Source organism: Teleopsis dalmanni, chromosome 2 (genome assembly GCF_002237135.1).
Source record: "Teleopsis dalmanni isolate 2A chromosome 2, ASM223713v2, whole genome shotgun sequence".
NCBI lineage: Eukaryota > Metazoa > Arthropoda > Insecta > Diptera > Diopsidae > Teleopsis > Teleopsis dalmanni.
In genome coordinates this window covers 175,440,262-175,458,273 of record NC_051847.1, presented here as the reverse complement: position 1 = coordinate 175,458,273, position 18,012 = coordinate 175,440,262, and the positions used below count along the sequence as shown (strand labels likewise).

The 18,012-nt window shown below is 29.4% G+C and overlaps 1 protein-coding gene across 1 annotated transcript; it reads right to left on the bottom strand.

The window, feature by feature from the left end:
* Positions 1 to 6,899: 6,899 nt before the first annotated feature.
* LOC119681851 lies at positions 6,900 to 8,534 on the bottom strand. The gene is made up of 2 exons (XM_038095143.1): positions 7,902 to 8,534; positions 6,900 to 7,000 (listed from the first exon to the last, which is right to left on the bottom strand). The coding sequence occupies exon 1, from the start codon at positions 8,467 to 8,469 to the stop codon at positions 7,939 to 7,941; it is 531 nt and encodes a 176-aa protein (XP_037951071.1). The 5' UTR covers positions 8,470 to 8,534; the 3' UTR covers positions 6,900 to 7,000; positions 7,902 to 7,938.
* Between the last annotated feature and the right edge of the window lie 9,478 nt (positions 8,535 to 18,012).

The window sequence follows — 18,012 nt, the reverse complement described above, 5'->3', positions numbered from 1 at the left end:
GAAAATTACTACAACGAATGAAAAAATAATATAAAAATAACTTGATAATAAGAATATTCTTCTTGATTCTTTCCTTTTCCCCTTTTTAATACTATTCTTCATATTGTACTAATGCAGTAGCAATTATAGTGGACAATAAAAATACCAAAACAGAATTTCACACCCACAAAAATAATCAACTCCTCTCTACATAAATACTTCTCTTACTACAATCTCCTTTAACACTCATAAAATATGAACCTGAAGGAATGAATTAGTTAATTTATCACATCTTGCATTTTCTTTTGTTAAAAGGATCATCATAACTTTTTAGCTCTTCGGGTCACAAAATAAATTAACCCGACATTTTGTTGCAGTAAATAATTTGGTCATTAAAATATTGCTGATTTTGTTGTATTTATTGTTGTTGTTGTTGGGAATTAATGTGTTGAAATATGTTTCAATGTTTCAGTAGTTGTGAAGTGCCAGAGGCGAGAAGGACTAATAACTAACTCGAATATTAAAATATTTTAATTGCGTACGATGAAGGCAATTTATTTTAGTCACGTTCATCCAGTATTTGATGATTTGAAGTTCGTTAATTGCGTTTTTTTATTGCATACTTTCAGGTACACGCGTAAGTCATTCTTCAAAACGAATTAAGAAGAATTAGGTAGAATCTACGTTTTAAGGAAATGAAATGTCTTTGACTAGTTTATAGTGTATCGTTATGTATGATGAGTTGGAAAGTCATAAAAATTCAAGTAATCGTTTACACCTCCTCAACCTATTTTTTACCGAGCTGCTTCACCCTCTCATCCACCTGCTTCCGCCACTCCTGTATTATTATTAGTCTTTAGTCTTATTATTATTAGTCTTTCAGCAATACTTTAAAATTTCTATCTTATAGAAAGAATTCATTCTATTCTCTTCTTCCGTTTTCTTCTCTACTTCTTCTTCTCCTTTTGACATTCGAATATTTTTAATTTCAGTACAAGTTTTTGTGAATTGGAAAATTTCCATATGTTAATATATATATTCTCTCTGTTAATATTAAATATTACACACGATTACACTGTGTCTATATTTAACTGTGTTATGTTTTTGTTAATATTTTTTTAAATTTTTTTCAATGAACCTTATGCTATAGATAAAGAATCTTTTTAAAACATTCTTAAGATTCTTGAATAAACTTTAACTAGCAATTTGTTAGCATTACCTATGACATATAATATTAGTTAGCGCATATTACCCTTAGAACTTCTATCATTTAATGTCTAACATATGCACATTGAAATGAACTTTTTTACTTAACGAAAAAAGAGAATACCGCAATATAAATTGCAAGTTGAACCGAAAACTGAAATTTTTTATTATAAATAAATTTTTGAAAATACTCGCAGAAAACCCGAAAATTCGAACCATTTATTAGAGCTTTTCACTTAACTTCCGCTATAAAGAAAAAAAAAACGGGCAGGCGCACATTTCAGTGCATGGTTTTATTTCCGTTTCTGGTGTTTGTAGGTTTTATATTTATGCATTGAGCATTTAAGGTGCCCTATGAAAAGTACAAACAAAACCGTGGCTTCATTTAGGACTTTAGGACACACATGTAATGTATTTAATATCAAGAGTATTCAAGCAATAGTCACAGGAAAAACAAACGCATCAAGTTATATTGATAGAACACATATGGACACAAATATCACTTAGGCACAATTTTTTCGTATTCTAATATTCTTAAAGTTGTCCAGAGGATATCAGTCATACTAACTATTCTTTCCAATGTAGCTTTTTGCACTATAATTATTAAGAAATATGAGCTTTCAGATGAATATAAAAAGGTCTGAGAAGTCCACTTTTATTATGTCTATCAAGCCAGTGCAAAAACAGTTTCTTAGACATTGAAGTCGCTTTATCTGCAGTCCCAAAGAAAGATATTTTTAAATTGTTTGGTCTCCCAGATTAATAAAAAGACATCCCACATAAAAAGACATGAAGAAATTGTCTTTTAAACTTTAGAATTCCTTCGTCTGGAGTTTTAATCAGAGTTATTATAAAACCATTGGGCCTCTCAGATGAAGATAAGAAGATCTAATAAGTGCACTTTAATTTTCTTTAACAAGTTGTAGTCCCAACGATAGACATTATTAAATCATTTAGTCTTCCAGAAAAATATTTAGAAATAGCATATTATATATAACTCAACCTGGTTATTGAAGAAGCTGCCTTTTAGACTTGGAGCCACTTAGTCTCTTAAATGAAGATAAAAAGATCTGATAAGTGTATATTAATTTTTGTTGTTGTAGAATTTGAATCACTTCATTTTTATTCACAAAAAGATACTTTATTAAATCAATTTGACTTTCAGATGAATATAAAGAGATCTTTTATACATATTTTCATTATTTCTGGAGGGGTTATTGAAGAAACTGTCTTTTGGATTTTGGAGTTGCTTCATATGTAGTCTCAAGCAAAGAGTTTATTAAACCTTCCAGATGAATATAAAGAAATTTTATAACTTTACTTTCATTCTCTGTACAAGTCGGTTAGCCTGTAATCCCGGATAGAAACATGGAATATGATTAATAGACTTTACTTGCTCTACATCAAGGCTATTTATGCACAGTCCACTTTTGATGATGAGCCAACTATGAAACATGCAATAACACAGGCCCCCATTAGTACTGCAGTACGTACACAAATTGTAGCTTTGCTGAAGGTCCAGAAGATCTTCCGTTTTTCATTTGACAAATCTAGATTAGATACGTTTCTATGATCTGGATTAGATAGTGGATTAATAGGCAGTGAGAATGCTACGTTTCTATAGTCCATCTAATATTACAAAGTTAGTGTGGCTAACAGTTTTCTAATCTATAAGTTATTTACCTTTGCAAAGATTAATTCATTTATGATTCTTAACTATTCTCACATTAAAAATTGTATTGAAGTATCGGTCTTATAGCATCCACTGTGCAATCACTTCTATCTTTCTCATCTGATTTATTTTCTCCAATTAGCTTATTTTCAGTAATCCTATAAAGAGAAACCTTGTGATGCGCAATGTTCTTTATCGGAGATCGACATTTCAATATTTTACTGATTTGAGTATTCCATATCCATATGCTTCCTCACAGCCTACAAAGATGACATATTCAAGGATCGAAAGATACCAACCTCTACTAACAAATGCTTTAACCTAATAAAATAACTCAATTTCATTTCAAAAACTTTTCTCTAGTTGTCTGGAGAAGTTTTGCAATTGCAAACAAACAGATATTGTATTTTTTACAATAGCATATGTAGATATAAAAATGTTTATTGGTCCTTTTAGTTGTAGTTGAGCTCATGTATTGTTGTCTTCATTATTGTTATTTTGTTATTCCGCATCTACAATTTTGTTGCTAACGTAACGTTACTTCTTGTATCTTTTCATTTCTGTTTTATGCCTTCAACTGTTTTGGACATGAATGGTGCTAATGGAAAAACCAATCCACCATGAATTAATGGCTCATAAAAGAAAAACAAACAAAATATGTGCAAAAAACGATGTCGAAGAGAAATGAGCGTAAAGTGCAATAAAAATGTGAGGAAGCAGCAAATAAGCAAATATTACGAAACAAGAAAAAAAGAAAACAAAAAGCAGGATTTTAACATCTATAAATTGTTACAAAGGAGTTACTGAATCAGCGAGGATGTGACTCGTAGTGTAGTTTCAGTTTAAGCTGAAACTAATTTTTACTTGAAATATGGTTTTATGAAGTCCACAAAGTGAAACCCAAAGAAACGAAAAGGATATAATGTAAACAAGTAAGGAGGAATGCATGGGAAACAAGATAAAAAGAATATGAACGAAGCTTTCAATTAAACATTACTCATACGCTATGAGGGACGTTAGATATTTTACGTTTTATATTTTCTAATAATTTATTTTAATTTCTACTTGGTAATTTTAAATTATTTCAAAAACTATTTAGGTTTTCTTAGATAAAAAATAACTAAATGAAATAAGAATAAAAAACTTTACACTTTGCTTTGTTTAAAAATTCATTCACCTTTTGTGAGGCGCAACAATGTTAAGTGTTTTTGGCCATTTCCATTTGTAAGACTCGCACTACTTAAGACCAGCAAACACAAAAGTATCTAATGCAAGTTATAGGCAACAAAGGTTGTGCCTGCGAGAATCCTGGCGAGGCAAGGTAAGGAAAACGTAGAAAAGAAAAGAATTCTGTTAAGACAAAGGTGCGCTGGTGTATTACAATATTTATTGTGTAAGGCTGCTACAGGATCAACGCGAACATTACTGGTTGGGGAACTTTTATTATTATTGCTCGTGCCACATGCCCCATGGTACGTTTTAGTGAGAAATTCACTTTAATGCGTTGGTAAAAATAATGAAATTTTTAAAATACAAAAGTACAGAAATAGCAACAAAAGAAAAAAATTTAAAAATAAAACAGGAAAAAACACAAGTAACAATATAAGATTCATAAAAGAAGTCTACGAACTGTGGGTGTTGTTTTGCTGGTATATTTATAATATCAACATATTTCTTTGAGTTATAATTTTATTTTACCTTAAAATTTTTCTTTCATTTATTTTTTTGCTCTTTTAATTTTTAATGTGCGATTTACTACATTATTTCTTGCTTAGACTATAAAATAAAAATAAAAATAAAATTTCAAATTTAAATATCCTCGCTCGCTGGACATTAATCTTCAAGTCAAACAACTCACGTACGTGAGTTTAAAGTCGAAAGCAAAGGCAAAGGCATAGGCGGACGGAAGCGTGCCTAAATGTAGGCAATAAAATAAAAGTAATTTCGTTAGTAATGAGCTTCATTTTAAAAGCTGCATTGAATTTAAAAGCATTTCAATTAAATTAAATTCTCCAAATTAATGCATACAAATTTGTTGTATAATACATCAAAATATCAAAAGATATTCCTTAAAATATTAATCCACACTATAAAAAAATAATATTAATTTGAATAAAATAGATTAAGCACAATAAACGTCAAGTGGATACAATAAAACATAGATAATTTAAAATTTCTTCCTTGGTATGGATACACCTACGGTTGATCCTTGAAAATAATTTTGGACTTCAAGTTATCTATGAATTTTTAAATTAAAAAAATTACATAGAATAATATTTAAATTTCCGCTTTGTGGTTAAATAAATAATTTTATTAATTTGTATATATATTTATATTTATTAATAATTAATTTGCCCATCATTTAAAAATAATAACTTTAAATTATTATTATTTCCATACTACATTAGGAGTTTAAGGAGTCTACAAAAGTTTTCCATAGGTTTCTATTTCCTGCCATTGCTTTTAACTCGTTAAACGATTTGCCCGTCTCCTGCTGAACTGTTCTTCATCAGGTCATTGTTGGTTTAATAAGAATATATAAATATATTTTATAAAGTCGTAATTATACATGTAATTGTAATTATAATTATTTCGATTCCTGGTACTTGAAGTCTCAAAAATAATTATTTACGAATAATTCAATACAAGAATTATATCCATGACCACTGATGGGTGTTTGGCAATACTCGAAACAGCTATATGGTCAGCCAAAAATTCAATTAATTAAAATAATATAAAATGAATTTTTGTTGTTGTAGTTCACTACTGTTTGAAAAACCTCTATAATTATTTACTAAATAAATTATCTTGAAATGACGAGTAAATTTATTTTTAACGGGAGGAGTGAATAAGAGAGGAAGCAATAAAAATTATATAAAATTAATTGAATTTATTCTATGAAAATATAGTAAATGTTTATCTTATAATTATGCATGGATTTTGTTAGTCCTACAAACACTTCAATGGTACAACCAGACAAGAGTTTCAAGTACTCTTTTGTTAAAAAAATGACAGCTAAAAATCGACATAAAAGTTCAGTTTCATTCAGTATAGCTAGGCATTAATAGGTCTTTGAGTAGCTTCAACATTAATATATAGTTAATTATAATTAACAATTTCTTGATATTTTAGATATGTACATTCGATTATGAAATGACTATTAAAGTTGGTTTTAGATACTCTTAGAACTCATGCTCATACTCATTCTCCTACTCTTAGAAGCAATAAACAAGAAATCTAACCAAAATTATAGATTATTTTGCTGCTGTATCGTGAGGATATTACTTTATTTTGCTCTCAGTAACTTTGTGCCAAAAATTTATTCTCTCAAAGGTTTTTAGGTTAGATTTATGTTAGAGTTCCAAATTTTTTTCATCCACACCAATAACATACTTAGTATGATTTAACTCTAGAACAGCTACTTCCGTGTTGCTGGCCACGGGATAGAATTTCCTAACATTGGTGCCACGGAAAAGAACTATCCACAGTGTTGGTCACGGGAAAAAATTATTGCTTCAATGCGATCTGTGTTCTTTCAAAATTTTTTTCATTAGTATCTTAATTTACTTTATTCCACTTGATTTTAACAAACGTGGAATGTCATTAACTCTTCAAATTTTTCTCTCCAGAAAACTTTCATTGCTAATGGGTACATATGAAGTATTGAATAGTATTACTATTTTCAATATTGAAAATGATATTCAAGCAATTAATACTATCATAATTAGGATATTTACCATTATCGGTAACTATCTTCTATCAGTCCAACAAGGGCAGTTTCTGGAAGTGGTTTCTATTAGATTTCTTAAGAATGTCCTAGTCAAATGTATTTTAAATTAATTCAGTCATAAATTTGCGCAAATCTATATTATATCGGGCATGCAATTTTACTTTCAGTTTTACTGGATCCCTATTTTATGTAACGCATCGATTATTTAAAGCTTTGAAGAATATAAGTTAGGGATAGCACTGTCAATAAAGAAATGTAAAATACTTTTTCTTTTATTTAAAATATAAATTTATTAAAAAGAGATCTAATAGAAAAATAAAAATACCATACATTAGAAAATTTTATATTTAAAAGGCTCCAATAAAGGAATCCAATAATCAGCTTCCTCTCGGTTTCTTGGGTTCGGTATTAATCTGAAAAGAAATAATACATATTTTTAGATATAAAATATTCAAATTATTTTATTATTGTAATGTAAATATTGAAAAACTGTTGTAAAAAGTAAGCAACACCTTACAGAGAAATAGAGACCTAATGGTGGAATACTTCCAGAAATGCAAGATTTAAATAAACAATGATAAAATCAAGGCTATATTCATAACACGAAAGGCAGCATCCTCCAGAGGTGAGCGTCGGTGGCACGGAGATACGGTAGGAGGAAAGCATAAAATATCTGGAGTTACTTTTGACAAACGGCTTAATTGGTTTAAACATATGAAACGCAGACGGAATAGTTGCTCTAAAGTTCTACATCTTCTAAAGCCGCTGTTTAATAATAATCGATTCAATCTCAAAAATAGAAAGTTATTATATACTCAAATAATTAGGCTAGCATTACTGTACGGATGTGTAACATACAACAAAGTCTCAAACACTGTCATAAAGCAATCACAGATAGCACAAAATCTGGCTTTAAGAAAACTAATTAAGATTCCTTGGTATATTAAGACAACAGATATACATAGTGATCTAAGGGTCGACTCAGCGAAAAAATATGTTAAGGACAGAATCCTAAAATTATTCACAAAAGTCGATATGTTGCCCAATCCCATCCTAACAAACCTGAAGTCCACCTCAGGGCACACAGTAAGATATGCTGATCTGTGGTCTGTCACCAGTTAAAAGATAAATAAATGATAATAATTTTAGTATAGTTAAAGCTAAGTGTGGGGCAGGGAATAGTCCCCCAACCATAAAAGAGTAAAAGTACGCAATAGCACTTACTCAAACCACAACAACAACATTATTTAATTTAACTACATAAATATACGATTTTATCTATACAAATACTTAATATATAATTATAGTACTTACTATCCAGTATTATCCATTGTACTAAGCATTGTCTTACTTAGTATCGTTTTAGTTCCAGAGACCTAAGTTGCTTAGCCTCATATGCAATTTGCATCAAAATTCTCAATTCTTCATCGAATTTCTTTCCATGCTGTAATTCCGGATCAATGATTCTAGAGCATTCCTTATTTTCGATCCAACCATAAATTTGAGTTTCAGTAACTGGGGCATAATAGGTATTACGTGGTTCCCTTAATTTGAATTCATCTATTTTTTTTGAAAAGTAGGCAGCTCTTTCACTTACATCACTTGTGATCTGCGTCTCATATTTGATTTCATGTGTCAAATGCTTAAGATTTTCCAGCCAGCCATAAGTTTGATTGCTTGTTATTGGTATGAATTTTTTTTCTTCTTCAGGTAGAGAATAATAAACTTTCCTTTTTACACGAACACTTTTACCATCTGGCGAGACATATTCATATTGAGAGTAGAACTTTTCTGTTAAATGCCTCCCTCCAAAGTCTGGATCAAATCGCGGACATGGTTTGCGACATCTTAGTTTTGGGTCCGCATTATTATATAGCGCCATTTTTTTTATCAATTTAAAATGGATTCTAGTAGATAATGTTAAAAATGAACATAAAAATAATTTAATCTTATGTTTAAAAAAATTTTTATATATAATTTGTGTTTTCTGAATTTTCAATACAGTTTAGTATACGAAATATTCTATATGCGATGCTTATGTGATATATTAAACTGTCTGAATGTTGATTGAAAATAAAATTTTAATTTTTAGTTATGGGTATACTATTTTAAAGTAAAAAGTTATCATTTAATAAATTTTTTATTTTTAATATTAAGTCTAATCTATTTTACAAATTCTGTGTCACAGTTATCGTTCTTATCCAACTGTTGTCTATAATAGATCAGTGACAGATTTTAAGTTACTAATGTTATACAAGTTCGTATCAATTTGTGATAAGCAATACAGTATCTCATTTAATATGTTTTCAATTACTTCCTGAGAAGGTTTTCTCTTTCTTTCCTTATCTATCAGTCTCTCTCTCTCTCTCTCTCTCTCTCTCTGTCTCTCTTTATATCTTTATCTTTCTCTCTTTGCCTAAAGATAGGCGATTTAGTGTCTAGAGCACTATTACTCAAGAGTTTCTGTGACCACTTGGGCAGTCCACTGTAACAAAAGCTCCAAGCTCCATTGAATCATGAGCTATTAAGGTGAGCTCAGCATATCTTCCTGATAGAATAAATATCACATTTGTTTTAAGAGAGTACAGTAAGACATTACAGAACTTCAGCGATCTTACTTGATGTATATCTTGATGTACATACAATGTGAAGTCTTCATGAATATTTTTATTTCTGATATACTATGAAGTTCTTGTCATACGTCAAGGGTCATTTCGAATGAGCTTCTACTTATTCTCTAATTTTTTGAGCAACTGATGATGTTAACTGTTGGTGTTAAGGTCTCGTTAAATACTGACATCACAAACATATTATGAGGCTTAAACGACAGATATTGCATTGGGTAGCACAGCTTCTAATTTATACATCATAAAACCATACTACCTTGAGAATTTGCCTTTAAATTTTAATTTTATTATATATAGAGAGTTTTAATCTAAGTTTAATAAGCTAGTCTATTTTTGTAACCTTTAGCTTGAGATTAGCGGCTGATAAACAAATGCATAGCATATGTTACGCTATCATCGTGAAAAATTATCTTAACAGGCATTTGGGACGAGAGTGAAAGGAAAAAGACTATAGACTATGAATCCATTTAATTGATGCTATGGCAAGTACTTTTAGAAGGATTAATGTGCTAATGTATAGTAGTATTTAGACTAAACTCGAACTGTTTGGCAAAGAACCTCCAAGGGAGCAGTGCTGGAATACTTTCTTCTTTTCAGCACTTTTATTACTTTATTTCTTACTTCTCTTATTTGAATTGGTTTAGTAAATATGTTGATTTCTTAACAAATGCAATTAAACAAAACTATTAATGAATTATGTTTTTGTTATTAGCTTTAGTCTCCAGTTAAGGGCTCCAAAAATAGACTGATTTATCAAAGGAAGACGAAAACTCTCCGTATATAATAAAATACGTAGAGCAAATTTACAAGCAAATTATAAACTAATATGTTCTTATGGTTGTCAAATGACGAAACAGTTTTTTATTATTATAAAAAAGGATATTATTTTAATATTAAGTATTATTTGATAAAGTAATATTATACAAATTAGGATATGTCAATTAGTTTGTTTACAGCAGCTGTTAATCTGAAACTACCTCAAGTGCATTTAGCGATTTCTACTATGGAAAATTCTTGTTATACCCAATTTTTTGACCAAATACGGCACTACCGTCATCGCTCAGGCACCATATTCGCCAGATCTGGATCCGTGCGACTTTTTCCTGTTCCCGAAACTCAAATTGCCCCTTAGTGGTAAGCGTTTTGAGTCAATTGATTCGGTAAAAGAGAATTTGCCGAATGAACTAAAAGCCATACCTGCACGGGCCTACGAAAAGTGTATAGAAGATTGGGTTAAGCGTTGGCATATGTAAATCGCTTCAGATGGACCATATTTTGAAGGAGATAAAATAAATTTGGAATAAAATTTAAATTTGTACGGTTTATTTACAAAATCCGGGTACTTTTTGAGCTGGAAGTATATTTTGTAATGAGAAATAAATGTACTGTCAGTAGAATAACATCGTAATGTCAATCATCTATCTGCAAATTCCAGTTGATGTTTGAAATCTTATATTAATGACTGCTGTTGAAGTAATATACAACCTGTTGATATGTAAGTGTACAAACACATTAAATACATCTAACTTTTATTATCCTTTTTCTGTTGAAAATTCACATCATTAAAAAGTAACTCGAGCATATGATTTCTTGTATGCAAAAGGATATAAAAATCTCATCTTTCACTCTCATTCACATTCATATATTTATCTTTTTACATAATAAACACACATTCAATAATATTAAATTTGCCTTCAATGAAACTAACTACTTGAATGCCTGTCCGTTGCTTCAGTTCTCGAGAACATTCCACCATCCGTTCGTCCCTCCATCCGTCGCTCGTCCCTCTGCTGGGGCTATATATTGATAACTTACGCAACTTCACAGATTTCCAACCACATGAGCATGTAATTTCGATTTGAAACAAAATGTAATGTAGTTTTATGCATTAAATAGAATTTGAAACGAAATAATATTTTGTTTGCTTAGTTGGTCAACACCGCCCAGCTATCTATTGTAGCAAGCGTCAACATGAAAAGGATAACAAGGATAACAAGACTATTATAACTTGAAGTACGAAAAAAAAAAAAATATTATATGTGCGATGTGTGGAAATACAAAACTAACCCAAAAAACAATGCGAAACCCTAATGAAAATGTTATGTCAAGCGGACAGTGATGAAAAGCTTGGCAGGCGTTATGCTACTTTTACACAAATAAACACAGGGATGTACATTCCTCCACACAAATAAATCCAAACACATATGTTCGCATACATATACATAACATCACACAAAAACACTTTGTATGTATGTGGTACACTCATTGTTATTTATACGATTTTAAGATAGTTTGTTTGTTGTTGAGGCAGAATTGTTTTTGTTGTTGTTAGTGTTATTGTAGTTGCTTTGTTATTGTTGCTTGTATTAGTTGCCACTTATCCTGAGGGAACTTTACTCATACGCCATATTGTCAACCGAACACAATAATGAACTTGATTAGTTTTGACAGCTTTAAGTGGATTTTATTTGTTGTGCGCTGTTGGCTTACTTAACAGACTTTAGTGCTTCGTTACTTTTAACATTTTTATATTAATTTTATATTTTACTCCATATACGTCAGTATATAATATGAACTTTACTTGTTGTGAAAGTTCATCTTTCATAATAATCATCAATATAAATCCTTAATGACATGGCAAGAAATTATTATTATTATTATTATTATTATTATGTGCTCTACCGAGAGTGAGTATAAATTCTCATCTTTATTGCGAATAATTTTGGGCCAATTTAAGCCTATGCTTCAATGCCACGATGCTCAATGGGAATGGGTTGCCATTACTAAATGAAATTTCTTAATAAACCTAATTGAATTAATACAATTTAAATAAATATATCTAAATAATTCATTTTTACTGTTATTATCATATTTTCAAAAAGAATAGTGGAACAGGGCAACTGACATATGAAAGGTTAGGTTCAGAGATACCTTCCTTGAACATGGGTTACTAATTTAAGCAGAAGAGAGGTTAAGATCATTTGAAGCAGTTGTTAGTTCACTTTTTTATTTTTTTATAATTAATAAAAAGGCTAAAGTAAAAAAGAAATTAAAAGAAAGCTTAAAAACTTCTTTTTATTTTCAATTGTTATATATAATTGTTTAGACAGATGAAAATACTAGGATCAATTTCTGACAAACACAATGCATGAAAATAAACAAATAGCTCTTCACAAAATCAATAGGTATTAATATAATTTAATCCCAACTTTGTTAATAGAGCTATATCTTGTTTTAAATACTATTAATAAATAAAGTTAATAATTTTAAAGTGCAATATACTAATTTTTTAATCATATTTGTTAATCTCTTAAAAACTTATAAAAATAATTAAATTGAGTATTCAAACTATTTTATAAGAACTTATGCCCATCGTCATTGAATCTCTTTAATAAAAATTAATTACCAGGCGGTTCCCATTTTAATGCCTCAACGTTCTATTCGGAGCCCTGTTAGTTAAATATAACGATATGAAGGTATTATAAAGTTAGTAATTTGTTGCTTTTCAGAAGCACTAAAATAGTTTATACAAAGAAGTTTTGTTAAGAATTAATATTTTTTTTAACATTATAAATTTTTTAAGCTGCTTATAAATATTTTATTTTTAAGTTAAAATCACTAAAACTAAAAATGTATGTATAAATATTTCAGCAAATTACAGAGATTAATGATTTAGGGACATCACTTTGTATTGATATATTAAGGGGACCAACTAAACTTAACATATTGCTTAGTTGTATTATGCTATTATAATTCTCATTATGTTTGGTTTATTATATCTATAAGATGTAAATCAGTTATATATACTTATTGTCTTTTATTTTAATAAATTATATATTCTCTAATTTAGAGCATACATTGTACTACGATACAACTCGGGCTAATAATAGCTTATATAGATTTGAGGGCTCACAAGTAGAATTAAGAATTTGTATTAAAGAAGCATTGTACCAGTAAAAAGAATTAGAACCATTAAAAGTCATTGCGGATTTGTGCTGTGCATAACTGCAACTTGAAGGAAACATTCTTATAAATGTGTTTATGCCTATTATATTGTTATAGTAGTGAGGGATATTCGTAAATATTTTTAAAAATAGATGAAATGAAGTGATTTAGTTCATCATTATATTCTGAATAAACAATACTGCAAATATTTATCACTATATATATAAAAATTAAAAAAAAAAATGAGAATTTTGAAATGTATGTATGAATTCCAGCTGTACTACTATATCTACAAAAGATTTCTATTATACAAAATAAAACTTAAACAAAAAGTAAATTTAGTTTATATGCATAAAAAGCGCTCACACTTATCTAATTTATCAATTTTCATATTCGAGCTCGCATGCAAAATCATAGGGAATTGCATTCATTTTGATTTACTTTTATTATCGCACTTCTCTGAAAGAATTTCCAGTTGGGTTAACTCCCTGAAAAGGGCGAGCAAATCTGTTCAAACGTGAACTATTGTAAAATGCTCAAGACTATTTATATGCGATTTATGTGCGATTTATATGCAAATCATGCAACGTGTGCGATTCTAGTAGAATCATAAAAAATATATGAGAATGGCATTATTCATATTTTATTCGTGAAAAAGATTGAGCAAATCAAATTAGATAAGAAATGACACAATTTATTTGCGGGTGAATGAATCAATGGAAGAAAAAAAAATACTATTCTACTCTAAAGCGGATGAGATGAAAATCATTTTAAATATTGCAGTAAAATATTTATGTCCTTTGATGTTAGTTAATTTTTTTCTATTTTTATTTATTTTTTTTTTTTTTTTATTTATTTGTTTTTATTTTCTGCATTTGTTATAATTTATGCTGAAATTCGAAAACAATAAAAGCAGTTGAAGTGATTCTATGAAATATGTTAGCGCCCAGCGCTTTCAATTGAAAGCGAAAACTAATGACTCTTAGGCCGCGGACCCAGTCACCCACAGTGATTTATTAAAAGCAATAAAAACTTACAAATACATATGCATACATTTATCAACTCAGTCATATATACACAAACACACTAACACACTATCAAGTCATTGATATATGATTCAGTGAAGTAGGAGAAGTAAGAGAAGAGGTACCATAAAAGAATTCAATGCGGCAAATATTCGTAGAGGCATTAATTCTTATTGATTCTCATGTGTAATTCATGATTCTTTCACACTATGAAATCACAAAATAAAGCATAATAAAACACTAACAAAAACTATACGTTTAAACATATGTATGTAGGTGTAAAACAAATAGAAAAAAACAAATTCAAATACAAATACAAAACTAATACGACTGTGCTTTCAATCGTTCAACGAAACAGTGAAATCGTTCAAGTGTGAAGCAAAGAAGCAGTGAATAAGTTACAGTTACCGCAGCATACGTAACGAAGCATACGTATAAAAATCATTGCATACATTATATGTGTGTAAATATATGTTTGTTGAATGTGTACCTCACGTGTATATTATTTGTAGACATGAGTATTGTATTGTATTTATGTATGTGGAAATTTATATTTGCGATAGCATGCCTACTGGGACAACAGGTGAAATAAGTAATGCAATCACGCTAAGTGCTGCATGCTGTGGTTGCTGTGCCTGTTGTGAATCCTTTAACGTCCCTTGGTACTATATATGCTGAATTTAATTTGTGCATGTTGGTAGCACTGTTCATTGCGAGATTTCTCTTCTTCTTATTACTTTTCTTAATTCTTTATCTGTATGGCATACATTATTGTCCATGCATATTGTATGAACTCATTAATTTATTCTGTTAAGTATACGAATTTGATTAATGAAAAAAATTTATTAACGAAAGAGAAAATATCAGGAATATGATTTTTTTTGTTGCAAAATTCATTATTAATATAAAATCAAGAGAAGCTTATATATGCATGTATACTAGGCTGCCCTCAGATAAATAAGGAATTTTTTTCCCCAAGCATCTGTTACTAAACAGATTAATTATATAATTTTTTAGTATCTTAGAAGAAAGAAAAAAGATTTTAAAAAAATTTTAGTGCCCCCTGAATTCCATGTATTCAGATTAAGATTTTTTTTCACGTCAATATCTAGTATCTCATTTATAATTATTTATTATTGATTCAAGGAAATCTTGATCTTAAAATCTAAATTGACAATAACATATTTGTTGTCTGTAATACATCTTTTATGTTGGAAAAATAATTCTAGTGGTTCACTATATTTGAAAAATCATATGACTATATATATAATCATGTCACCAAATATAATTTAAATACGCTTTCGAACTATAAAGCACACAAAAATGTTGCTTTTTGTGGATCGAAATAGGTGTCAGGATTTTCAGATACTATTTCTTTTACTTTAGCGCAATTAAGTTCAGTTGAAGACGTTGATATCATCAGTGCCAGACAAATCTGGCATCATATAATTATGAAATATTTTGAGGTCTTCAGCATAATATATAACATTACAATGCAAAATTCAAGAAAAGTTATTTTCTTCGATGCTTCTACATATTGTAAAAATAGGAAAACACACCTTGAATGAACTGACAGAATGGCAACAAACTAAACGACAAGTGATGTCCAAATTCCACGTAAGTGAAAAAGACAGTGTTGCCATCCTAGCGACAAAAAAATTTCGACAAACCCTCTCAACGGTAACCACAAATAATCCATTTAAAAAAAAAAAATGTTGCTTACCATTCAGATTTATAGACATATCACTGCGTTTGTTCGATCATAATCAGAAGTGCTACTTAAATTAATAATACCTTTTTAATGCTCCTTTGTTAATGCAAAATAAAGACCATTAATTTTTTTAATATCACTAAAAATTTATTATTTTATTTTTTTATAATATTTCTGAGTGATTTTTTCAATTTTAACTATTTCTTGCAGTTTCAATTTACTGTCATTCAAAATAACTTTGTGGAGTATTTGATGCTGAATAACTTACTTGAACCAGATTGGCTTAGATAAAACTAAACTTCTTAGTACTAAACCTTTTTATTTTAACTCTTCCCCTCAATTACTGGAATGAAGTTTCACATACTGCCTGGGCCAGTGTCACTGTTGAAGCATTTTTGCATTCATCTTAGAGATAGACTTAGGTAGAGTTAGTTAGTGGGTTAAAGCTTCTTAAAGCAGAATATTTATAAAACTTAACAATTCATTATTTTATTTTAATGGTATTCTTCACTCCCCAAAAAGTTATCTTATTATCAACAACAATTTGTTTCCCATTTTGTTTTTATAACTCATACCTTGATCTAACTGGCGGAGTAAAAACTTACATTAAACATCTTTATCGAAGTAATTACCGAGTGAATAAAAATTCACTTATTGTTTGTTTTTAATTTTATACACCACAAAACTTTTCTTGTCTTTACTTTTAGTAGGTATGGAGCGTATAAGATAAAAATTAATATTAATGATAATTACAATAAATTTACACACATCACGTAGACAAACACCAAGTAAATTACAGATATGAACTGTTCACTCCATAAAGTCATGATAACGTCGAAATGCAATCTTGCAACCACAACCTCTTCAATACCCAAGCCAACATAATCGATATTAAATAATGTTTGCTTTTTTCCACTCAACTTGGAAGCTTTTAACTCTAATCTACCGAATGTACTGGGTGATGCTTAATACACATAACTACAACCCATTCCTGACTCGATGCTCGATGTAATAAAAACACTAATAAGGATAAACGAGCGCTAAAACAGCCAAATAATGTGAAACGTGCCCCCAACACACTGCCATAAACAGGAGTAAACTCCTAGTAAATAGTGCTATATGATACGAGAATATCAGAAATGGGAATTACTGAACTTCGCACACAAAATAAAAGTTAGCAAATTGTTCTATATTCGCATTTAACACTGAATCAAAATGAAATATTGTATTCAATATGTTCAATAACAGAAAAATCTTATAATCTCAGTGTTGAAAAGTAGAAAAAAGTTAGCGTTACCAAGTATGAAAAACTGAAATAGAAAACATGTTAAGAAAATGAAGTTGAGTAAGAGTGTGAGAAAAGTTCACATATAAAACGTGAGATTTCATAAATTGTCTGATTTTGTTGCAATTTCAGTACACTTTTTTTGGATTTTATAATTTCATTTTTTTTTACTCATTTCTGTTCATAAAACAAAAACACAATCGGAAAAATTATATTGGTAAAACGGAAACCACACGTTCGAGGCAAGCACACACAGCAACGCTCCGGAAACGGCAACAGCACGTTTTGCAATATAAAAGAAAAGCAACTTTTAATATGCTCCAGCTCAAGCTACTCCTGTTCATGCTGCTGCTGCTAGTCTTGGGTTATAGCATAGTGCACTAAAATGATCATTGCAATTATTATCCTTATCACACTTATCGTCATAATCATCAGCAATATAATCTGGAATGCAAAGCTTGCCACATGCAACGCCATTTGGAGCTGTTGGTTTTCCGTACTTTTTAATTTTCCAATTTCTGCAGATTTTCTAGTTTAAATAGTTGAAGGATTAAATTTTACAGAACTCACACCAACATTTGTTTGATTTTTATTGGTTCAGGATGCATTTCATTCTGGTCAATCTGTGAAATGTCGACGAATAAAAAATTTGAATTATGGTAAGGCTATTATTAGAAAAAGTTTATATAAATTATTATTATTATATTATATTATAAGTTATTAAATTAAGTGTAATTTTAGTAGCTTTATTCATTATTAATAATTAAGTATTTTTTAACTAAAGCAATTTTATTTTTTTTCATTATATATGTGATAAATACGGAGAACTTGT

Bases quoted from the DNA above. Each gene is read 5' to 3' on its own strand.
- LOC119681851 (XM_038095143.1), bottom strand. From the start codon at position 8,469: ATGGCGCTATATAATAATGCGGACCCAAAACTAAGATGTCGCAAACCA.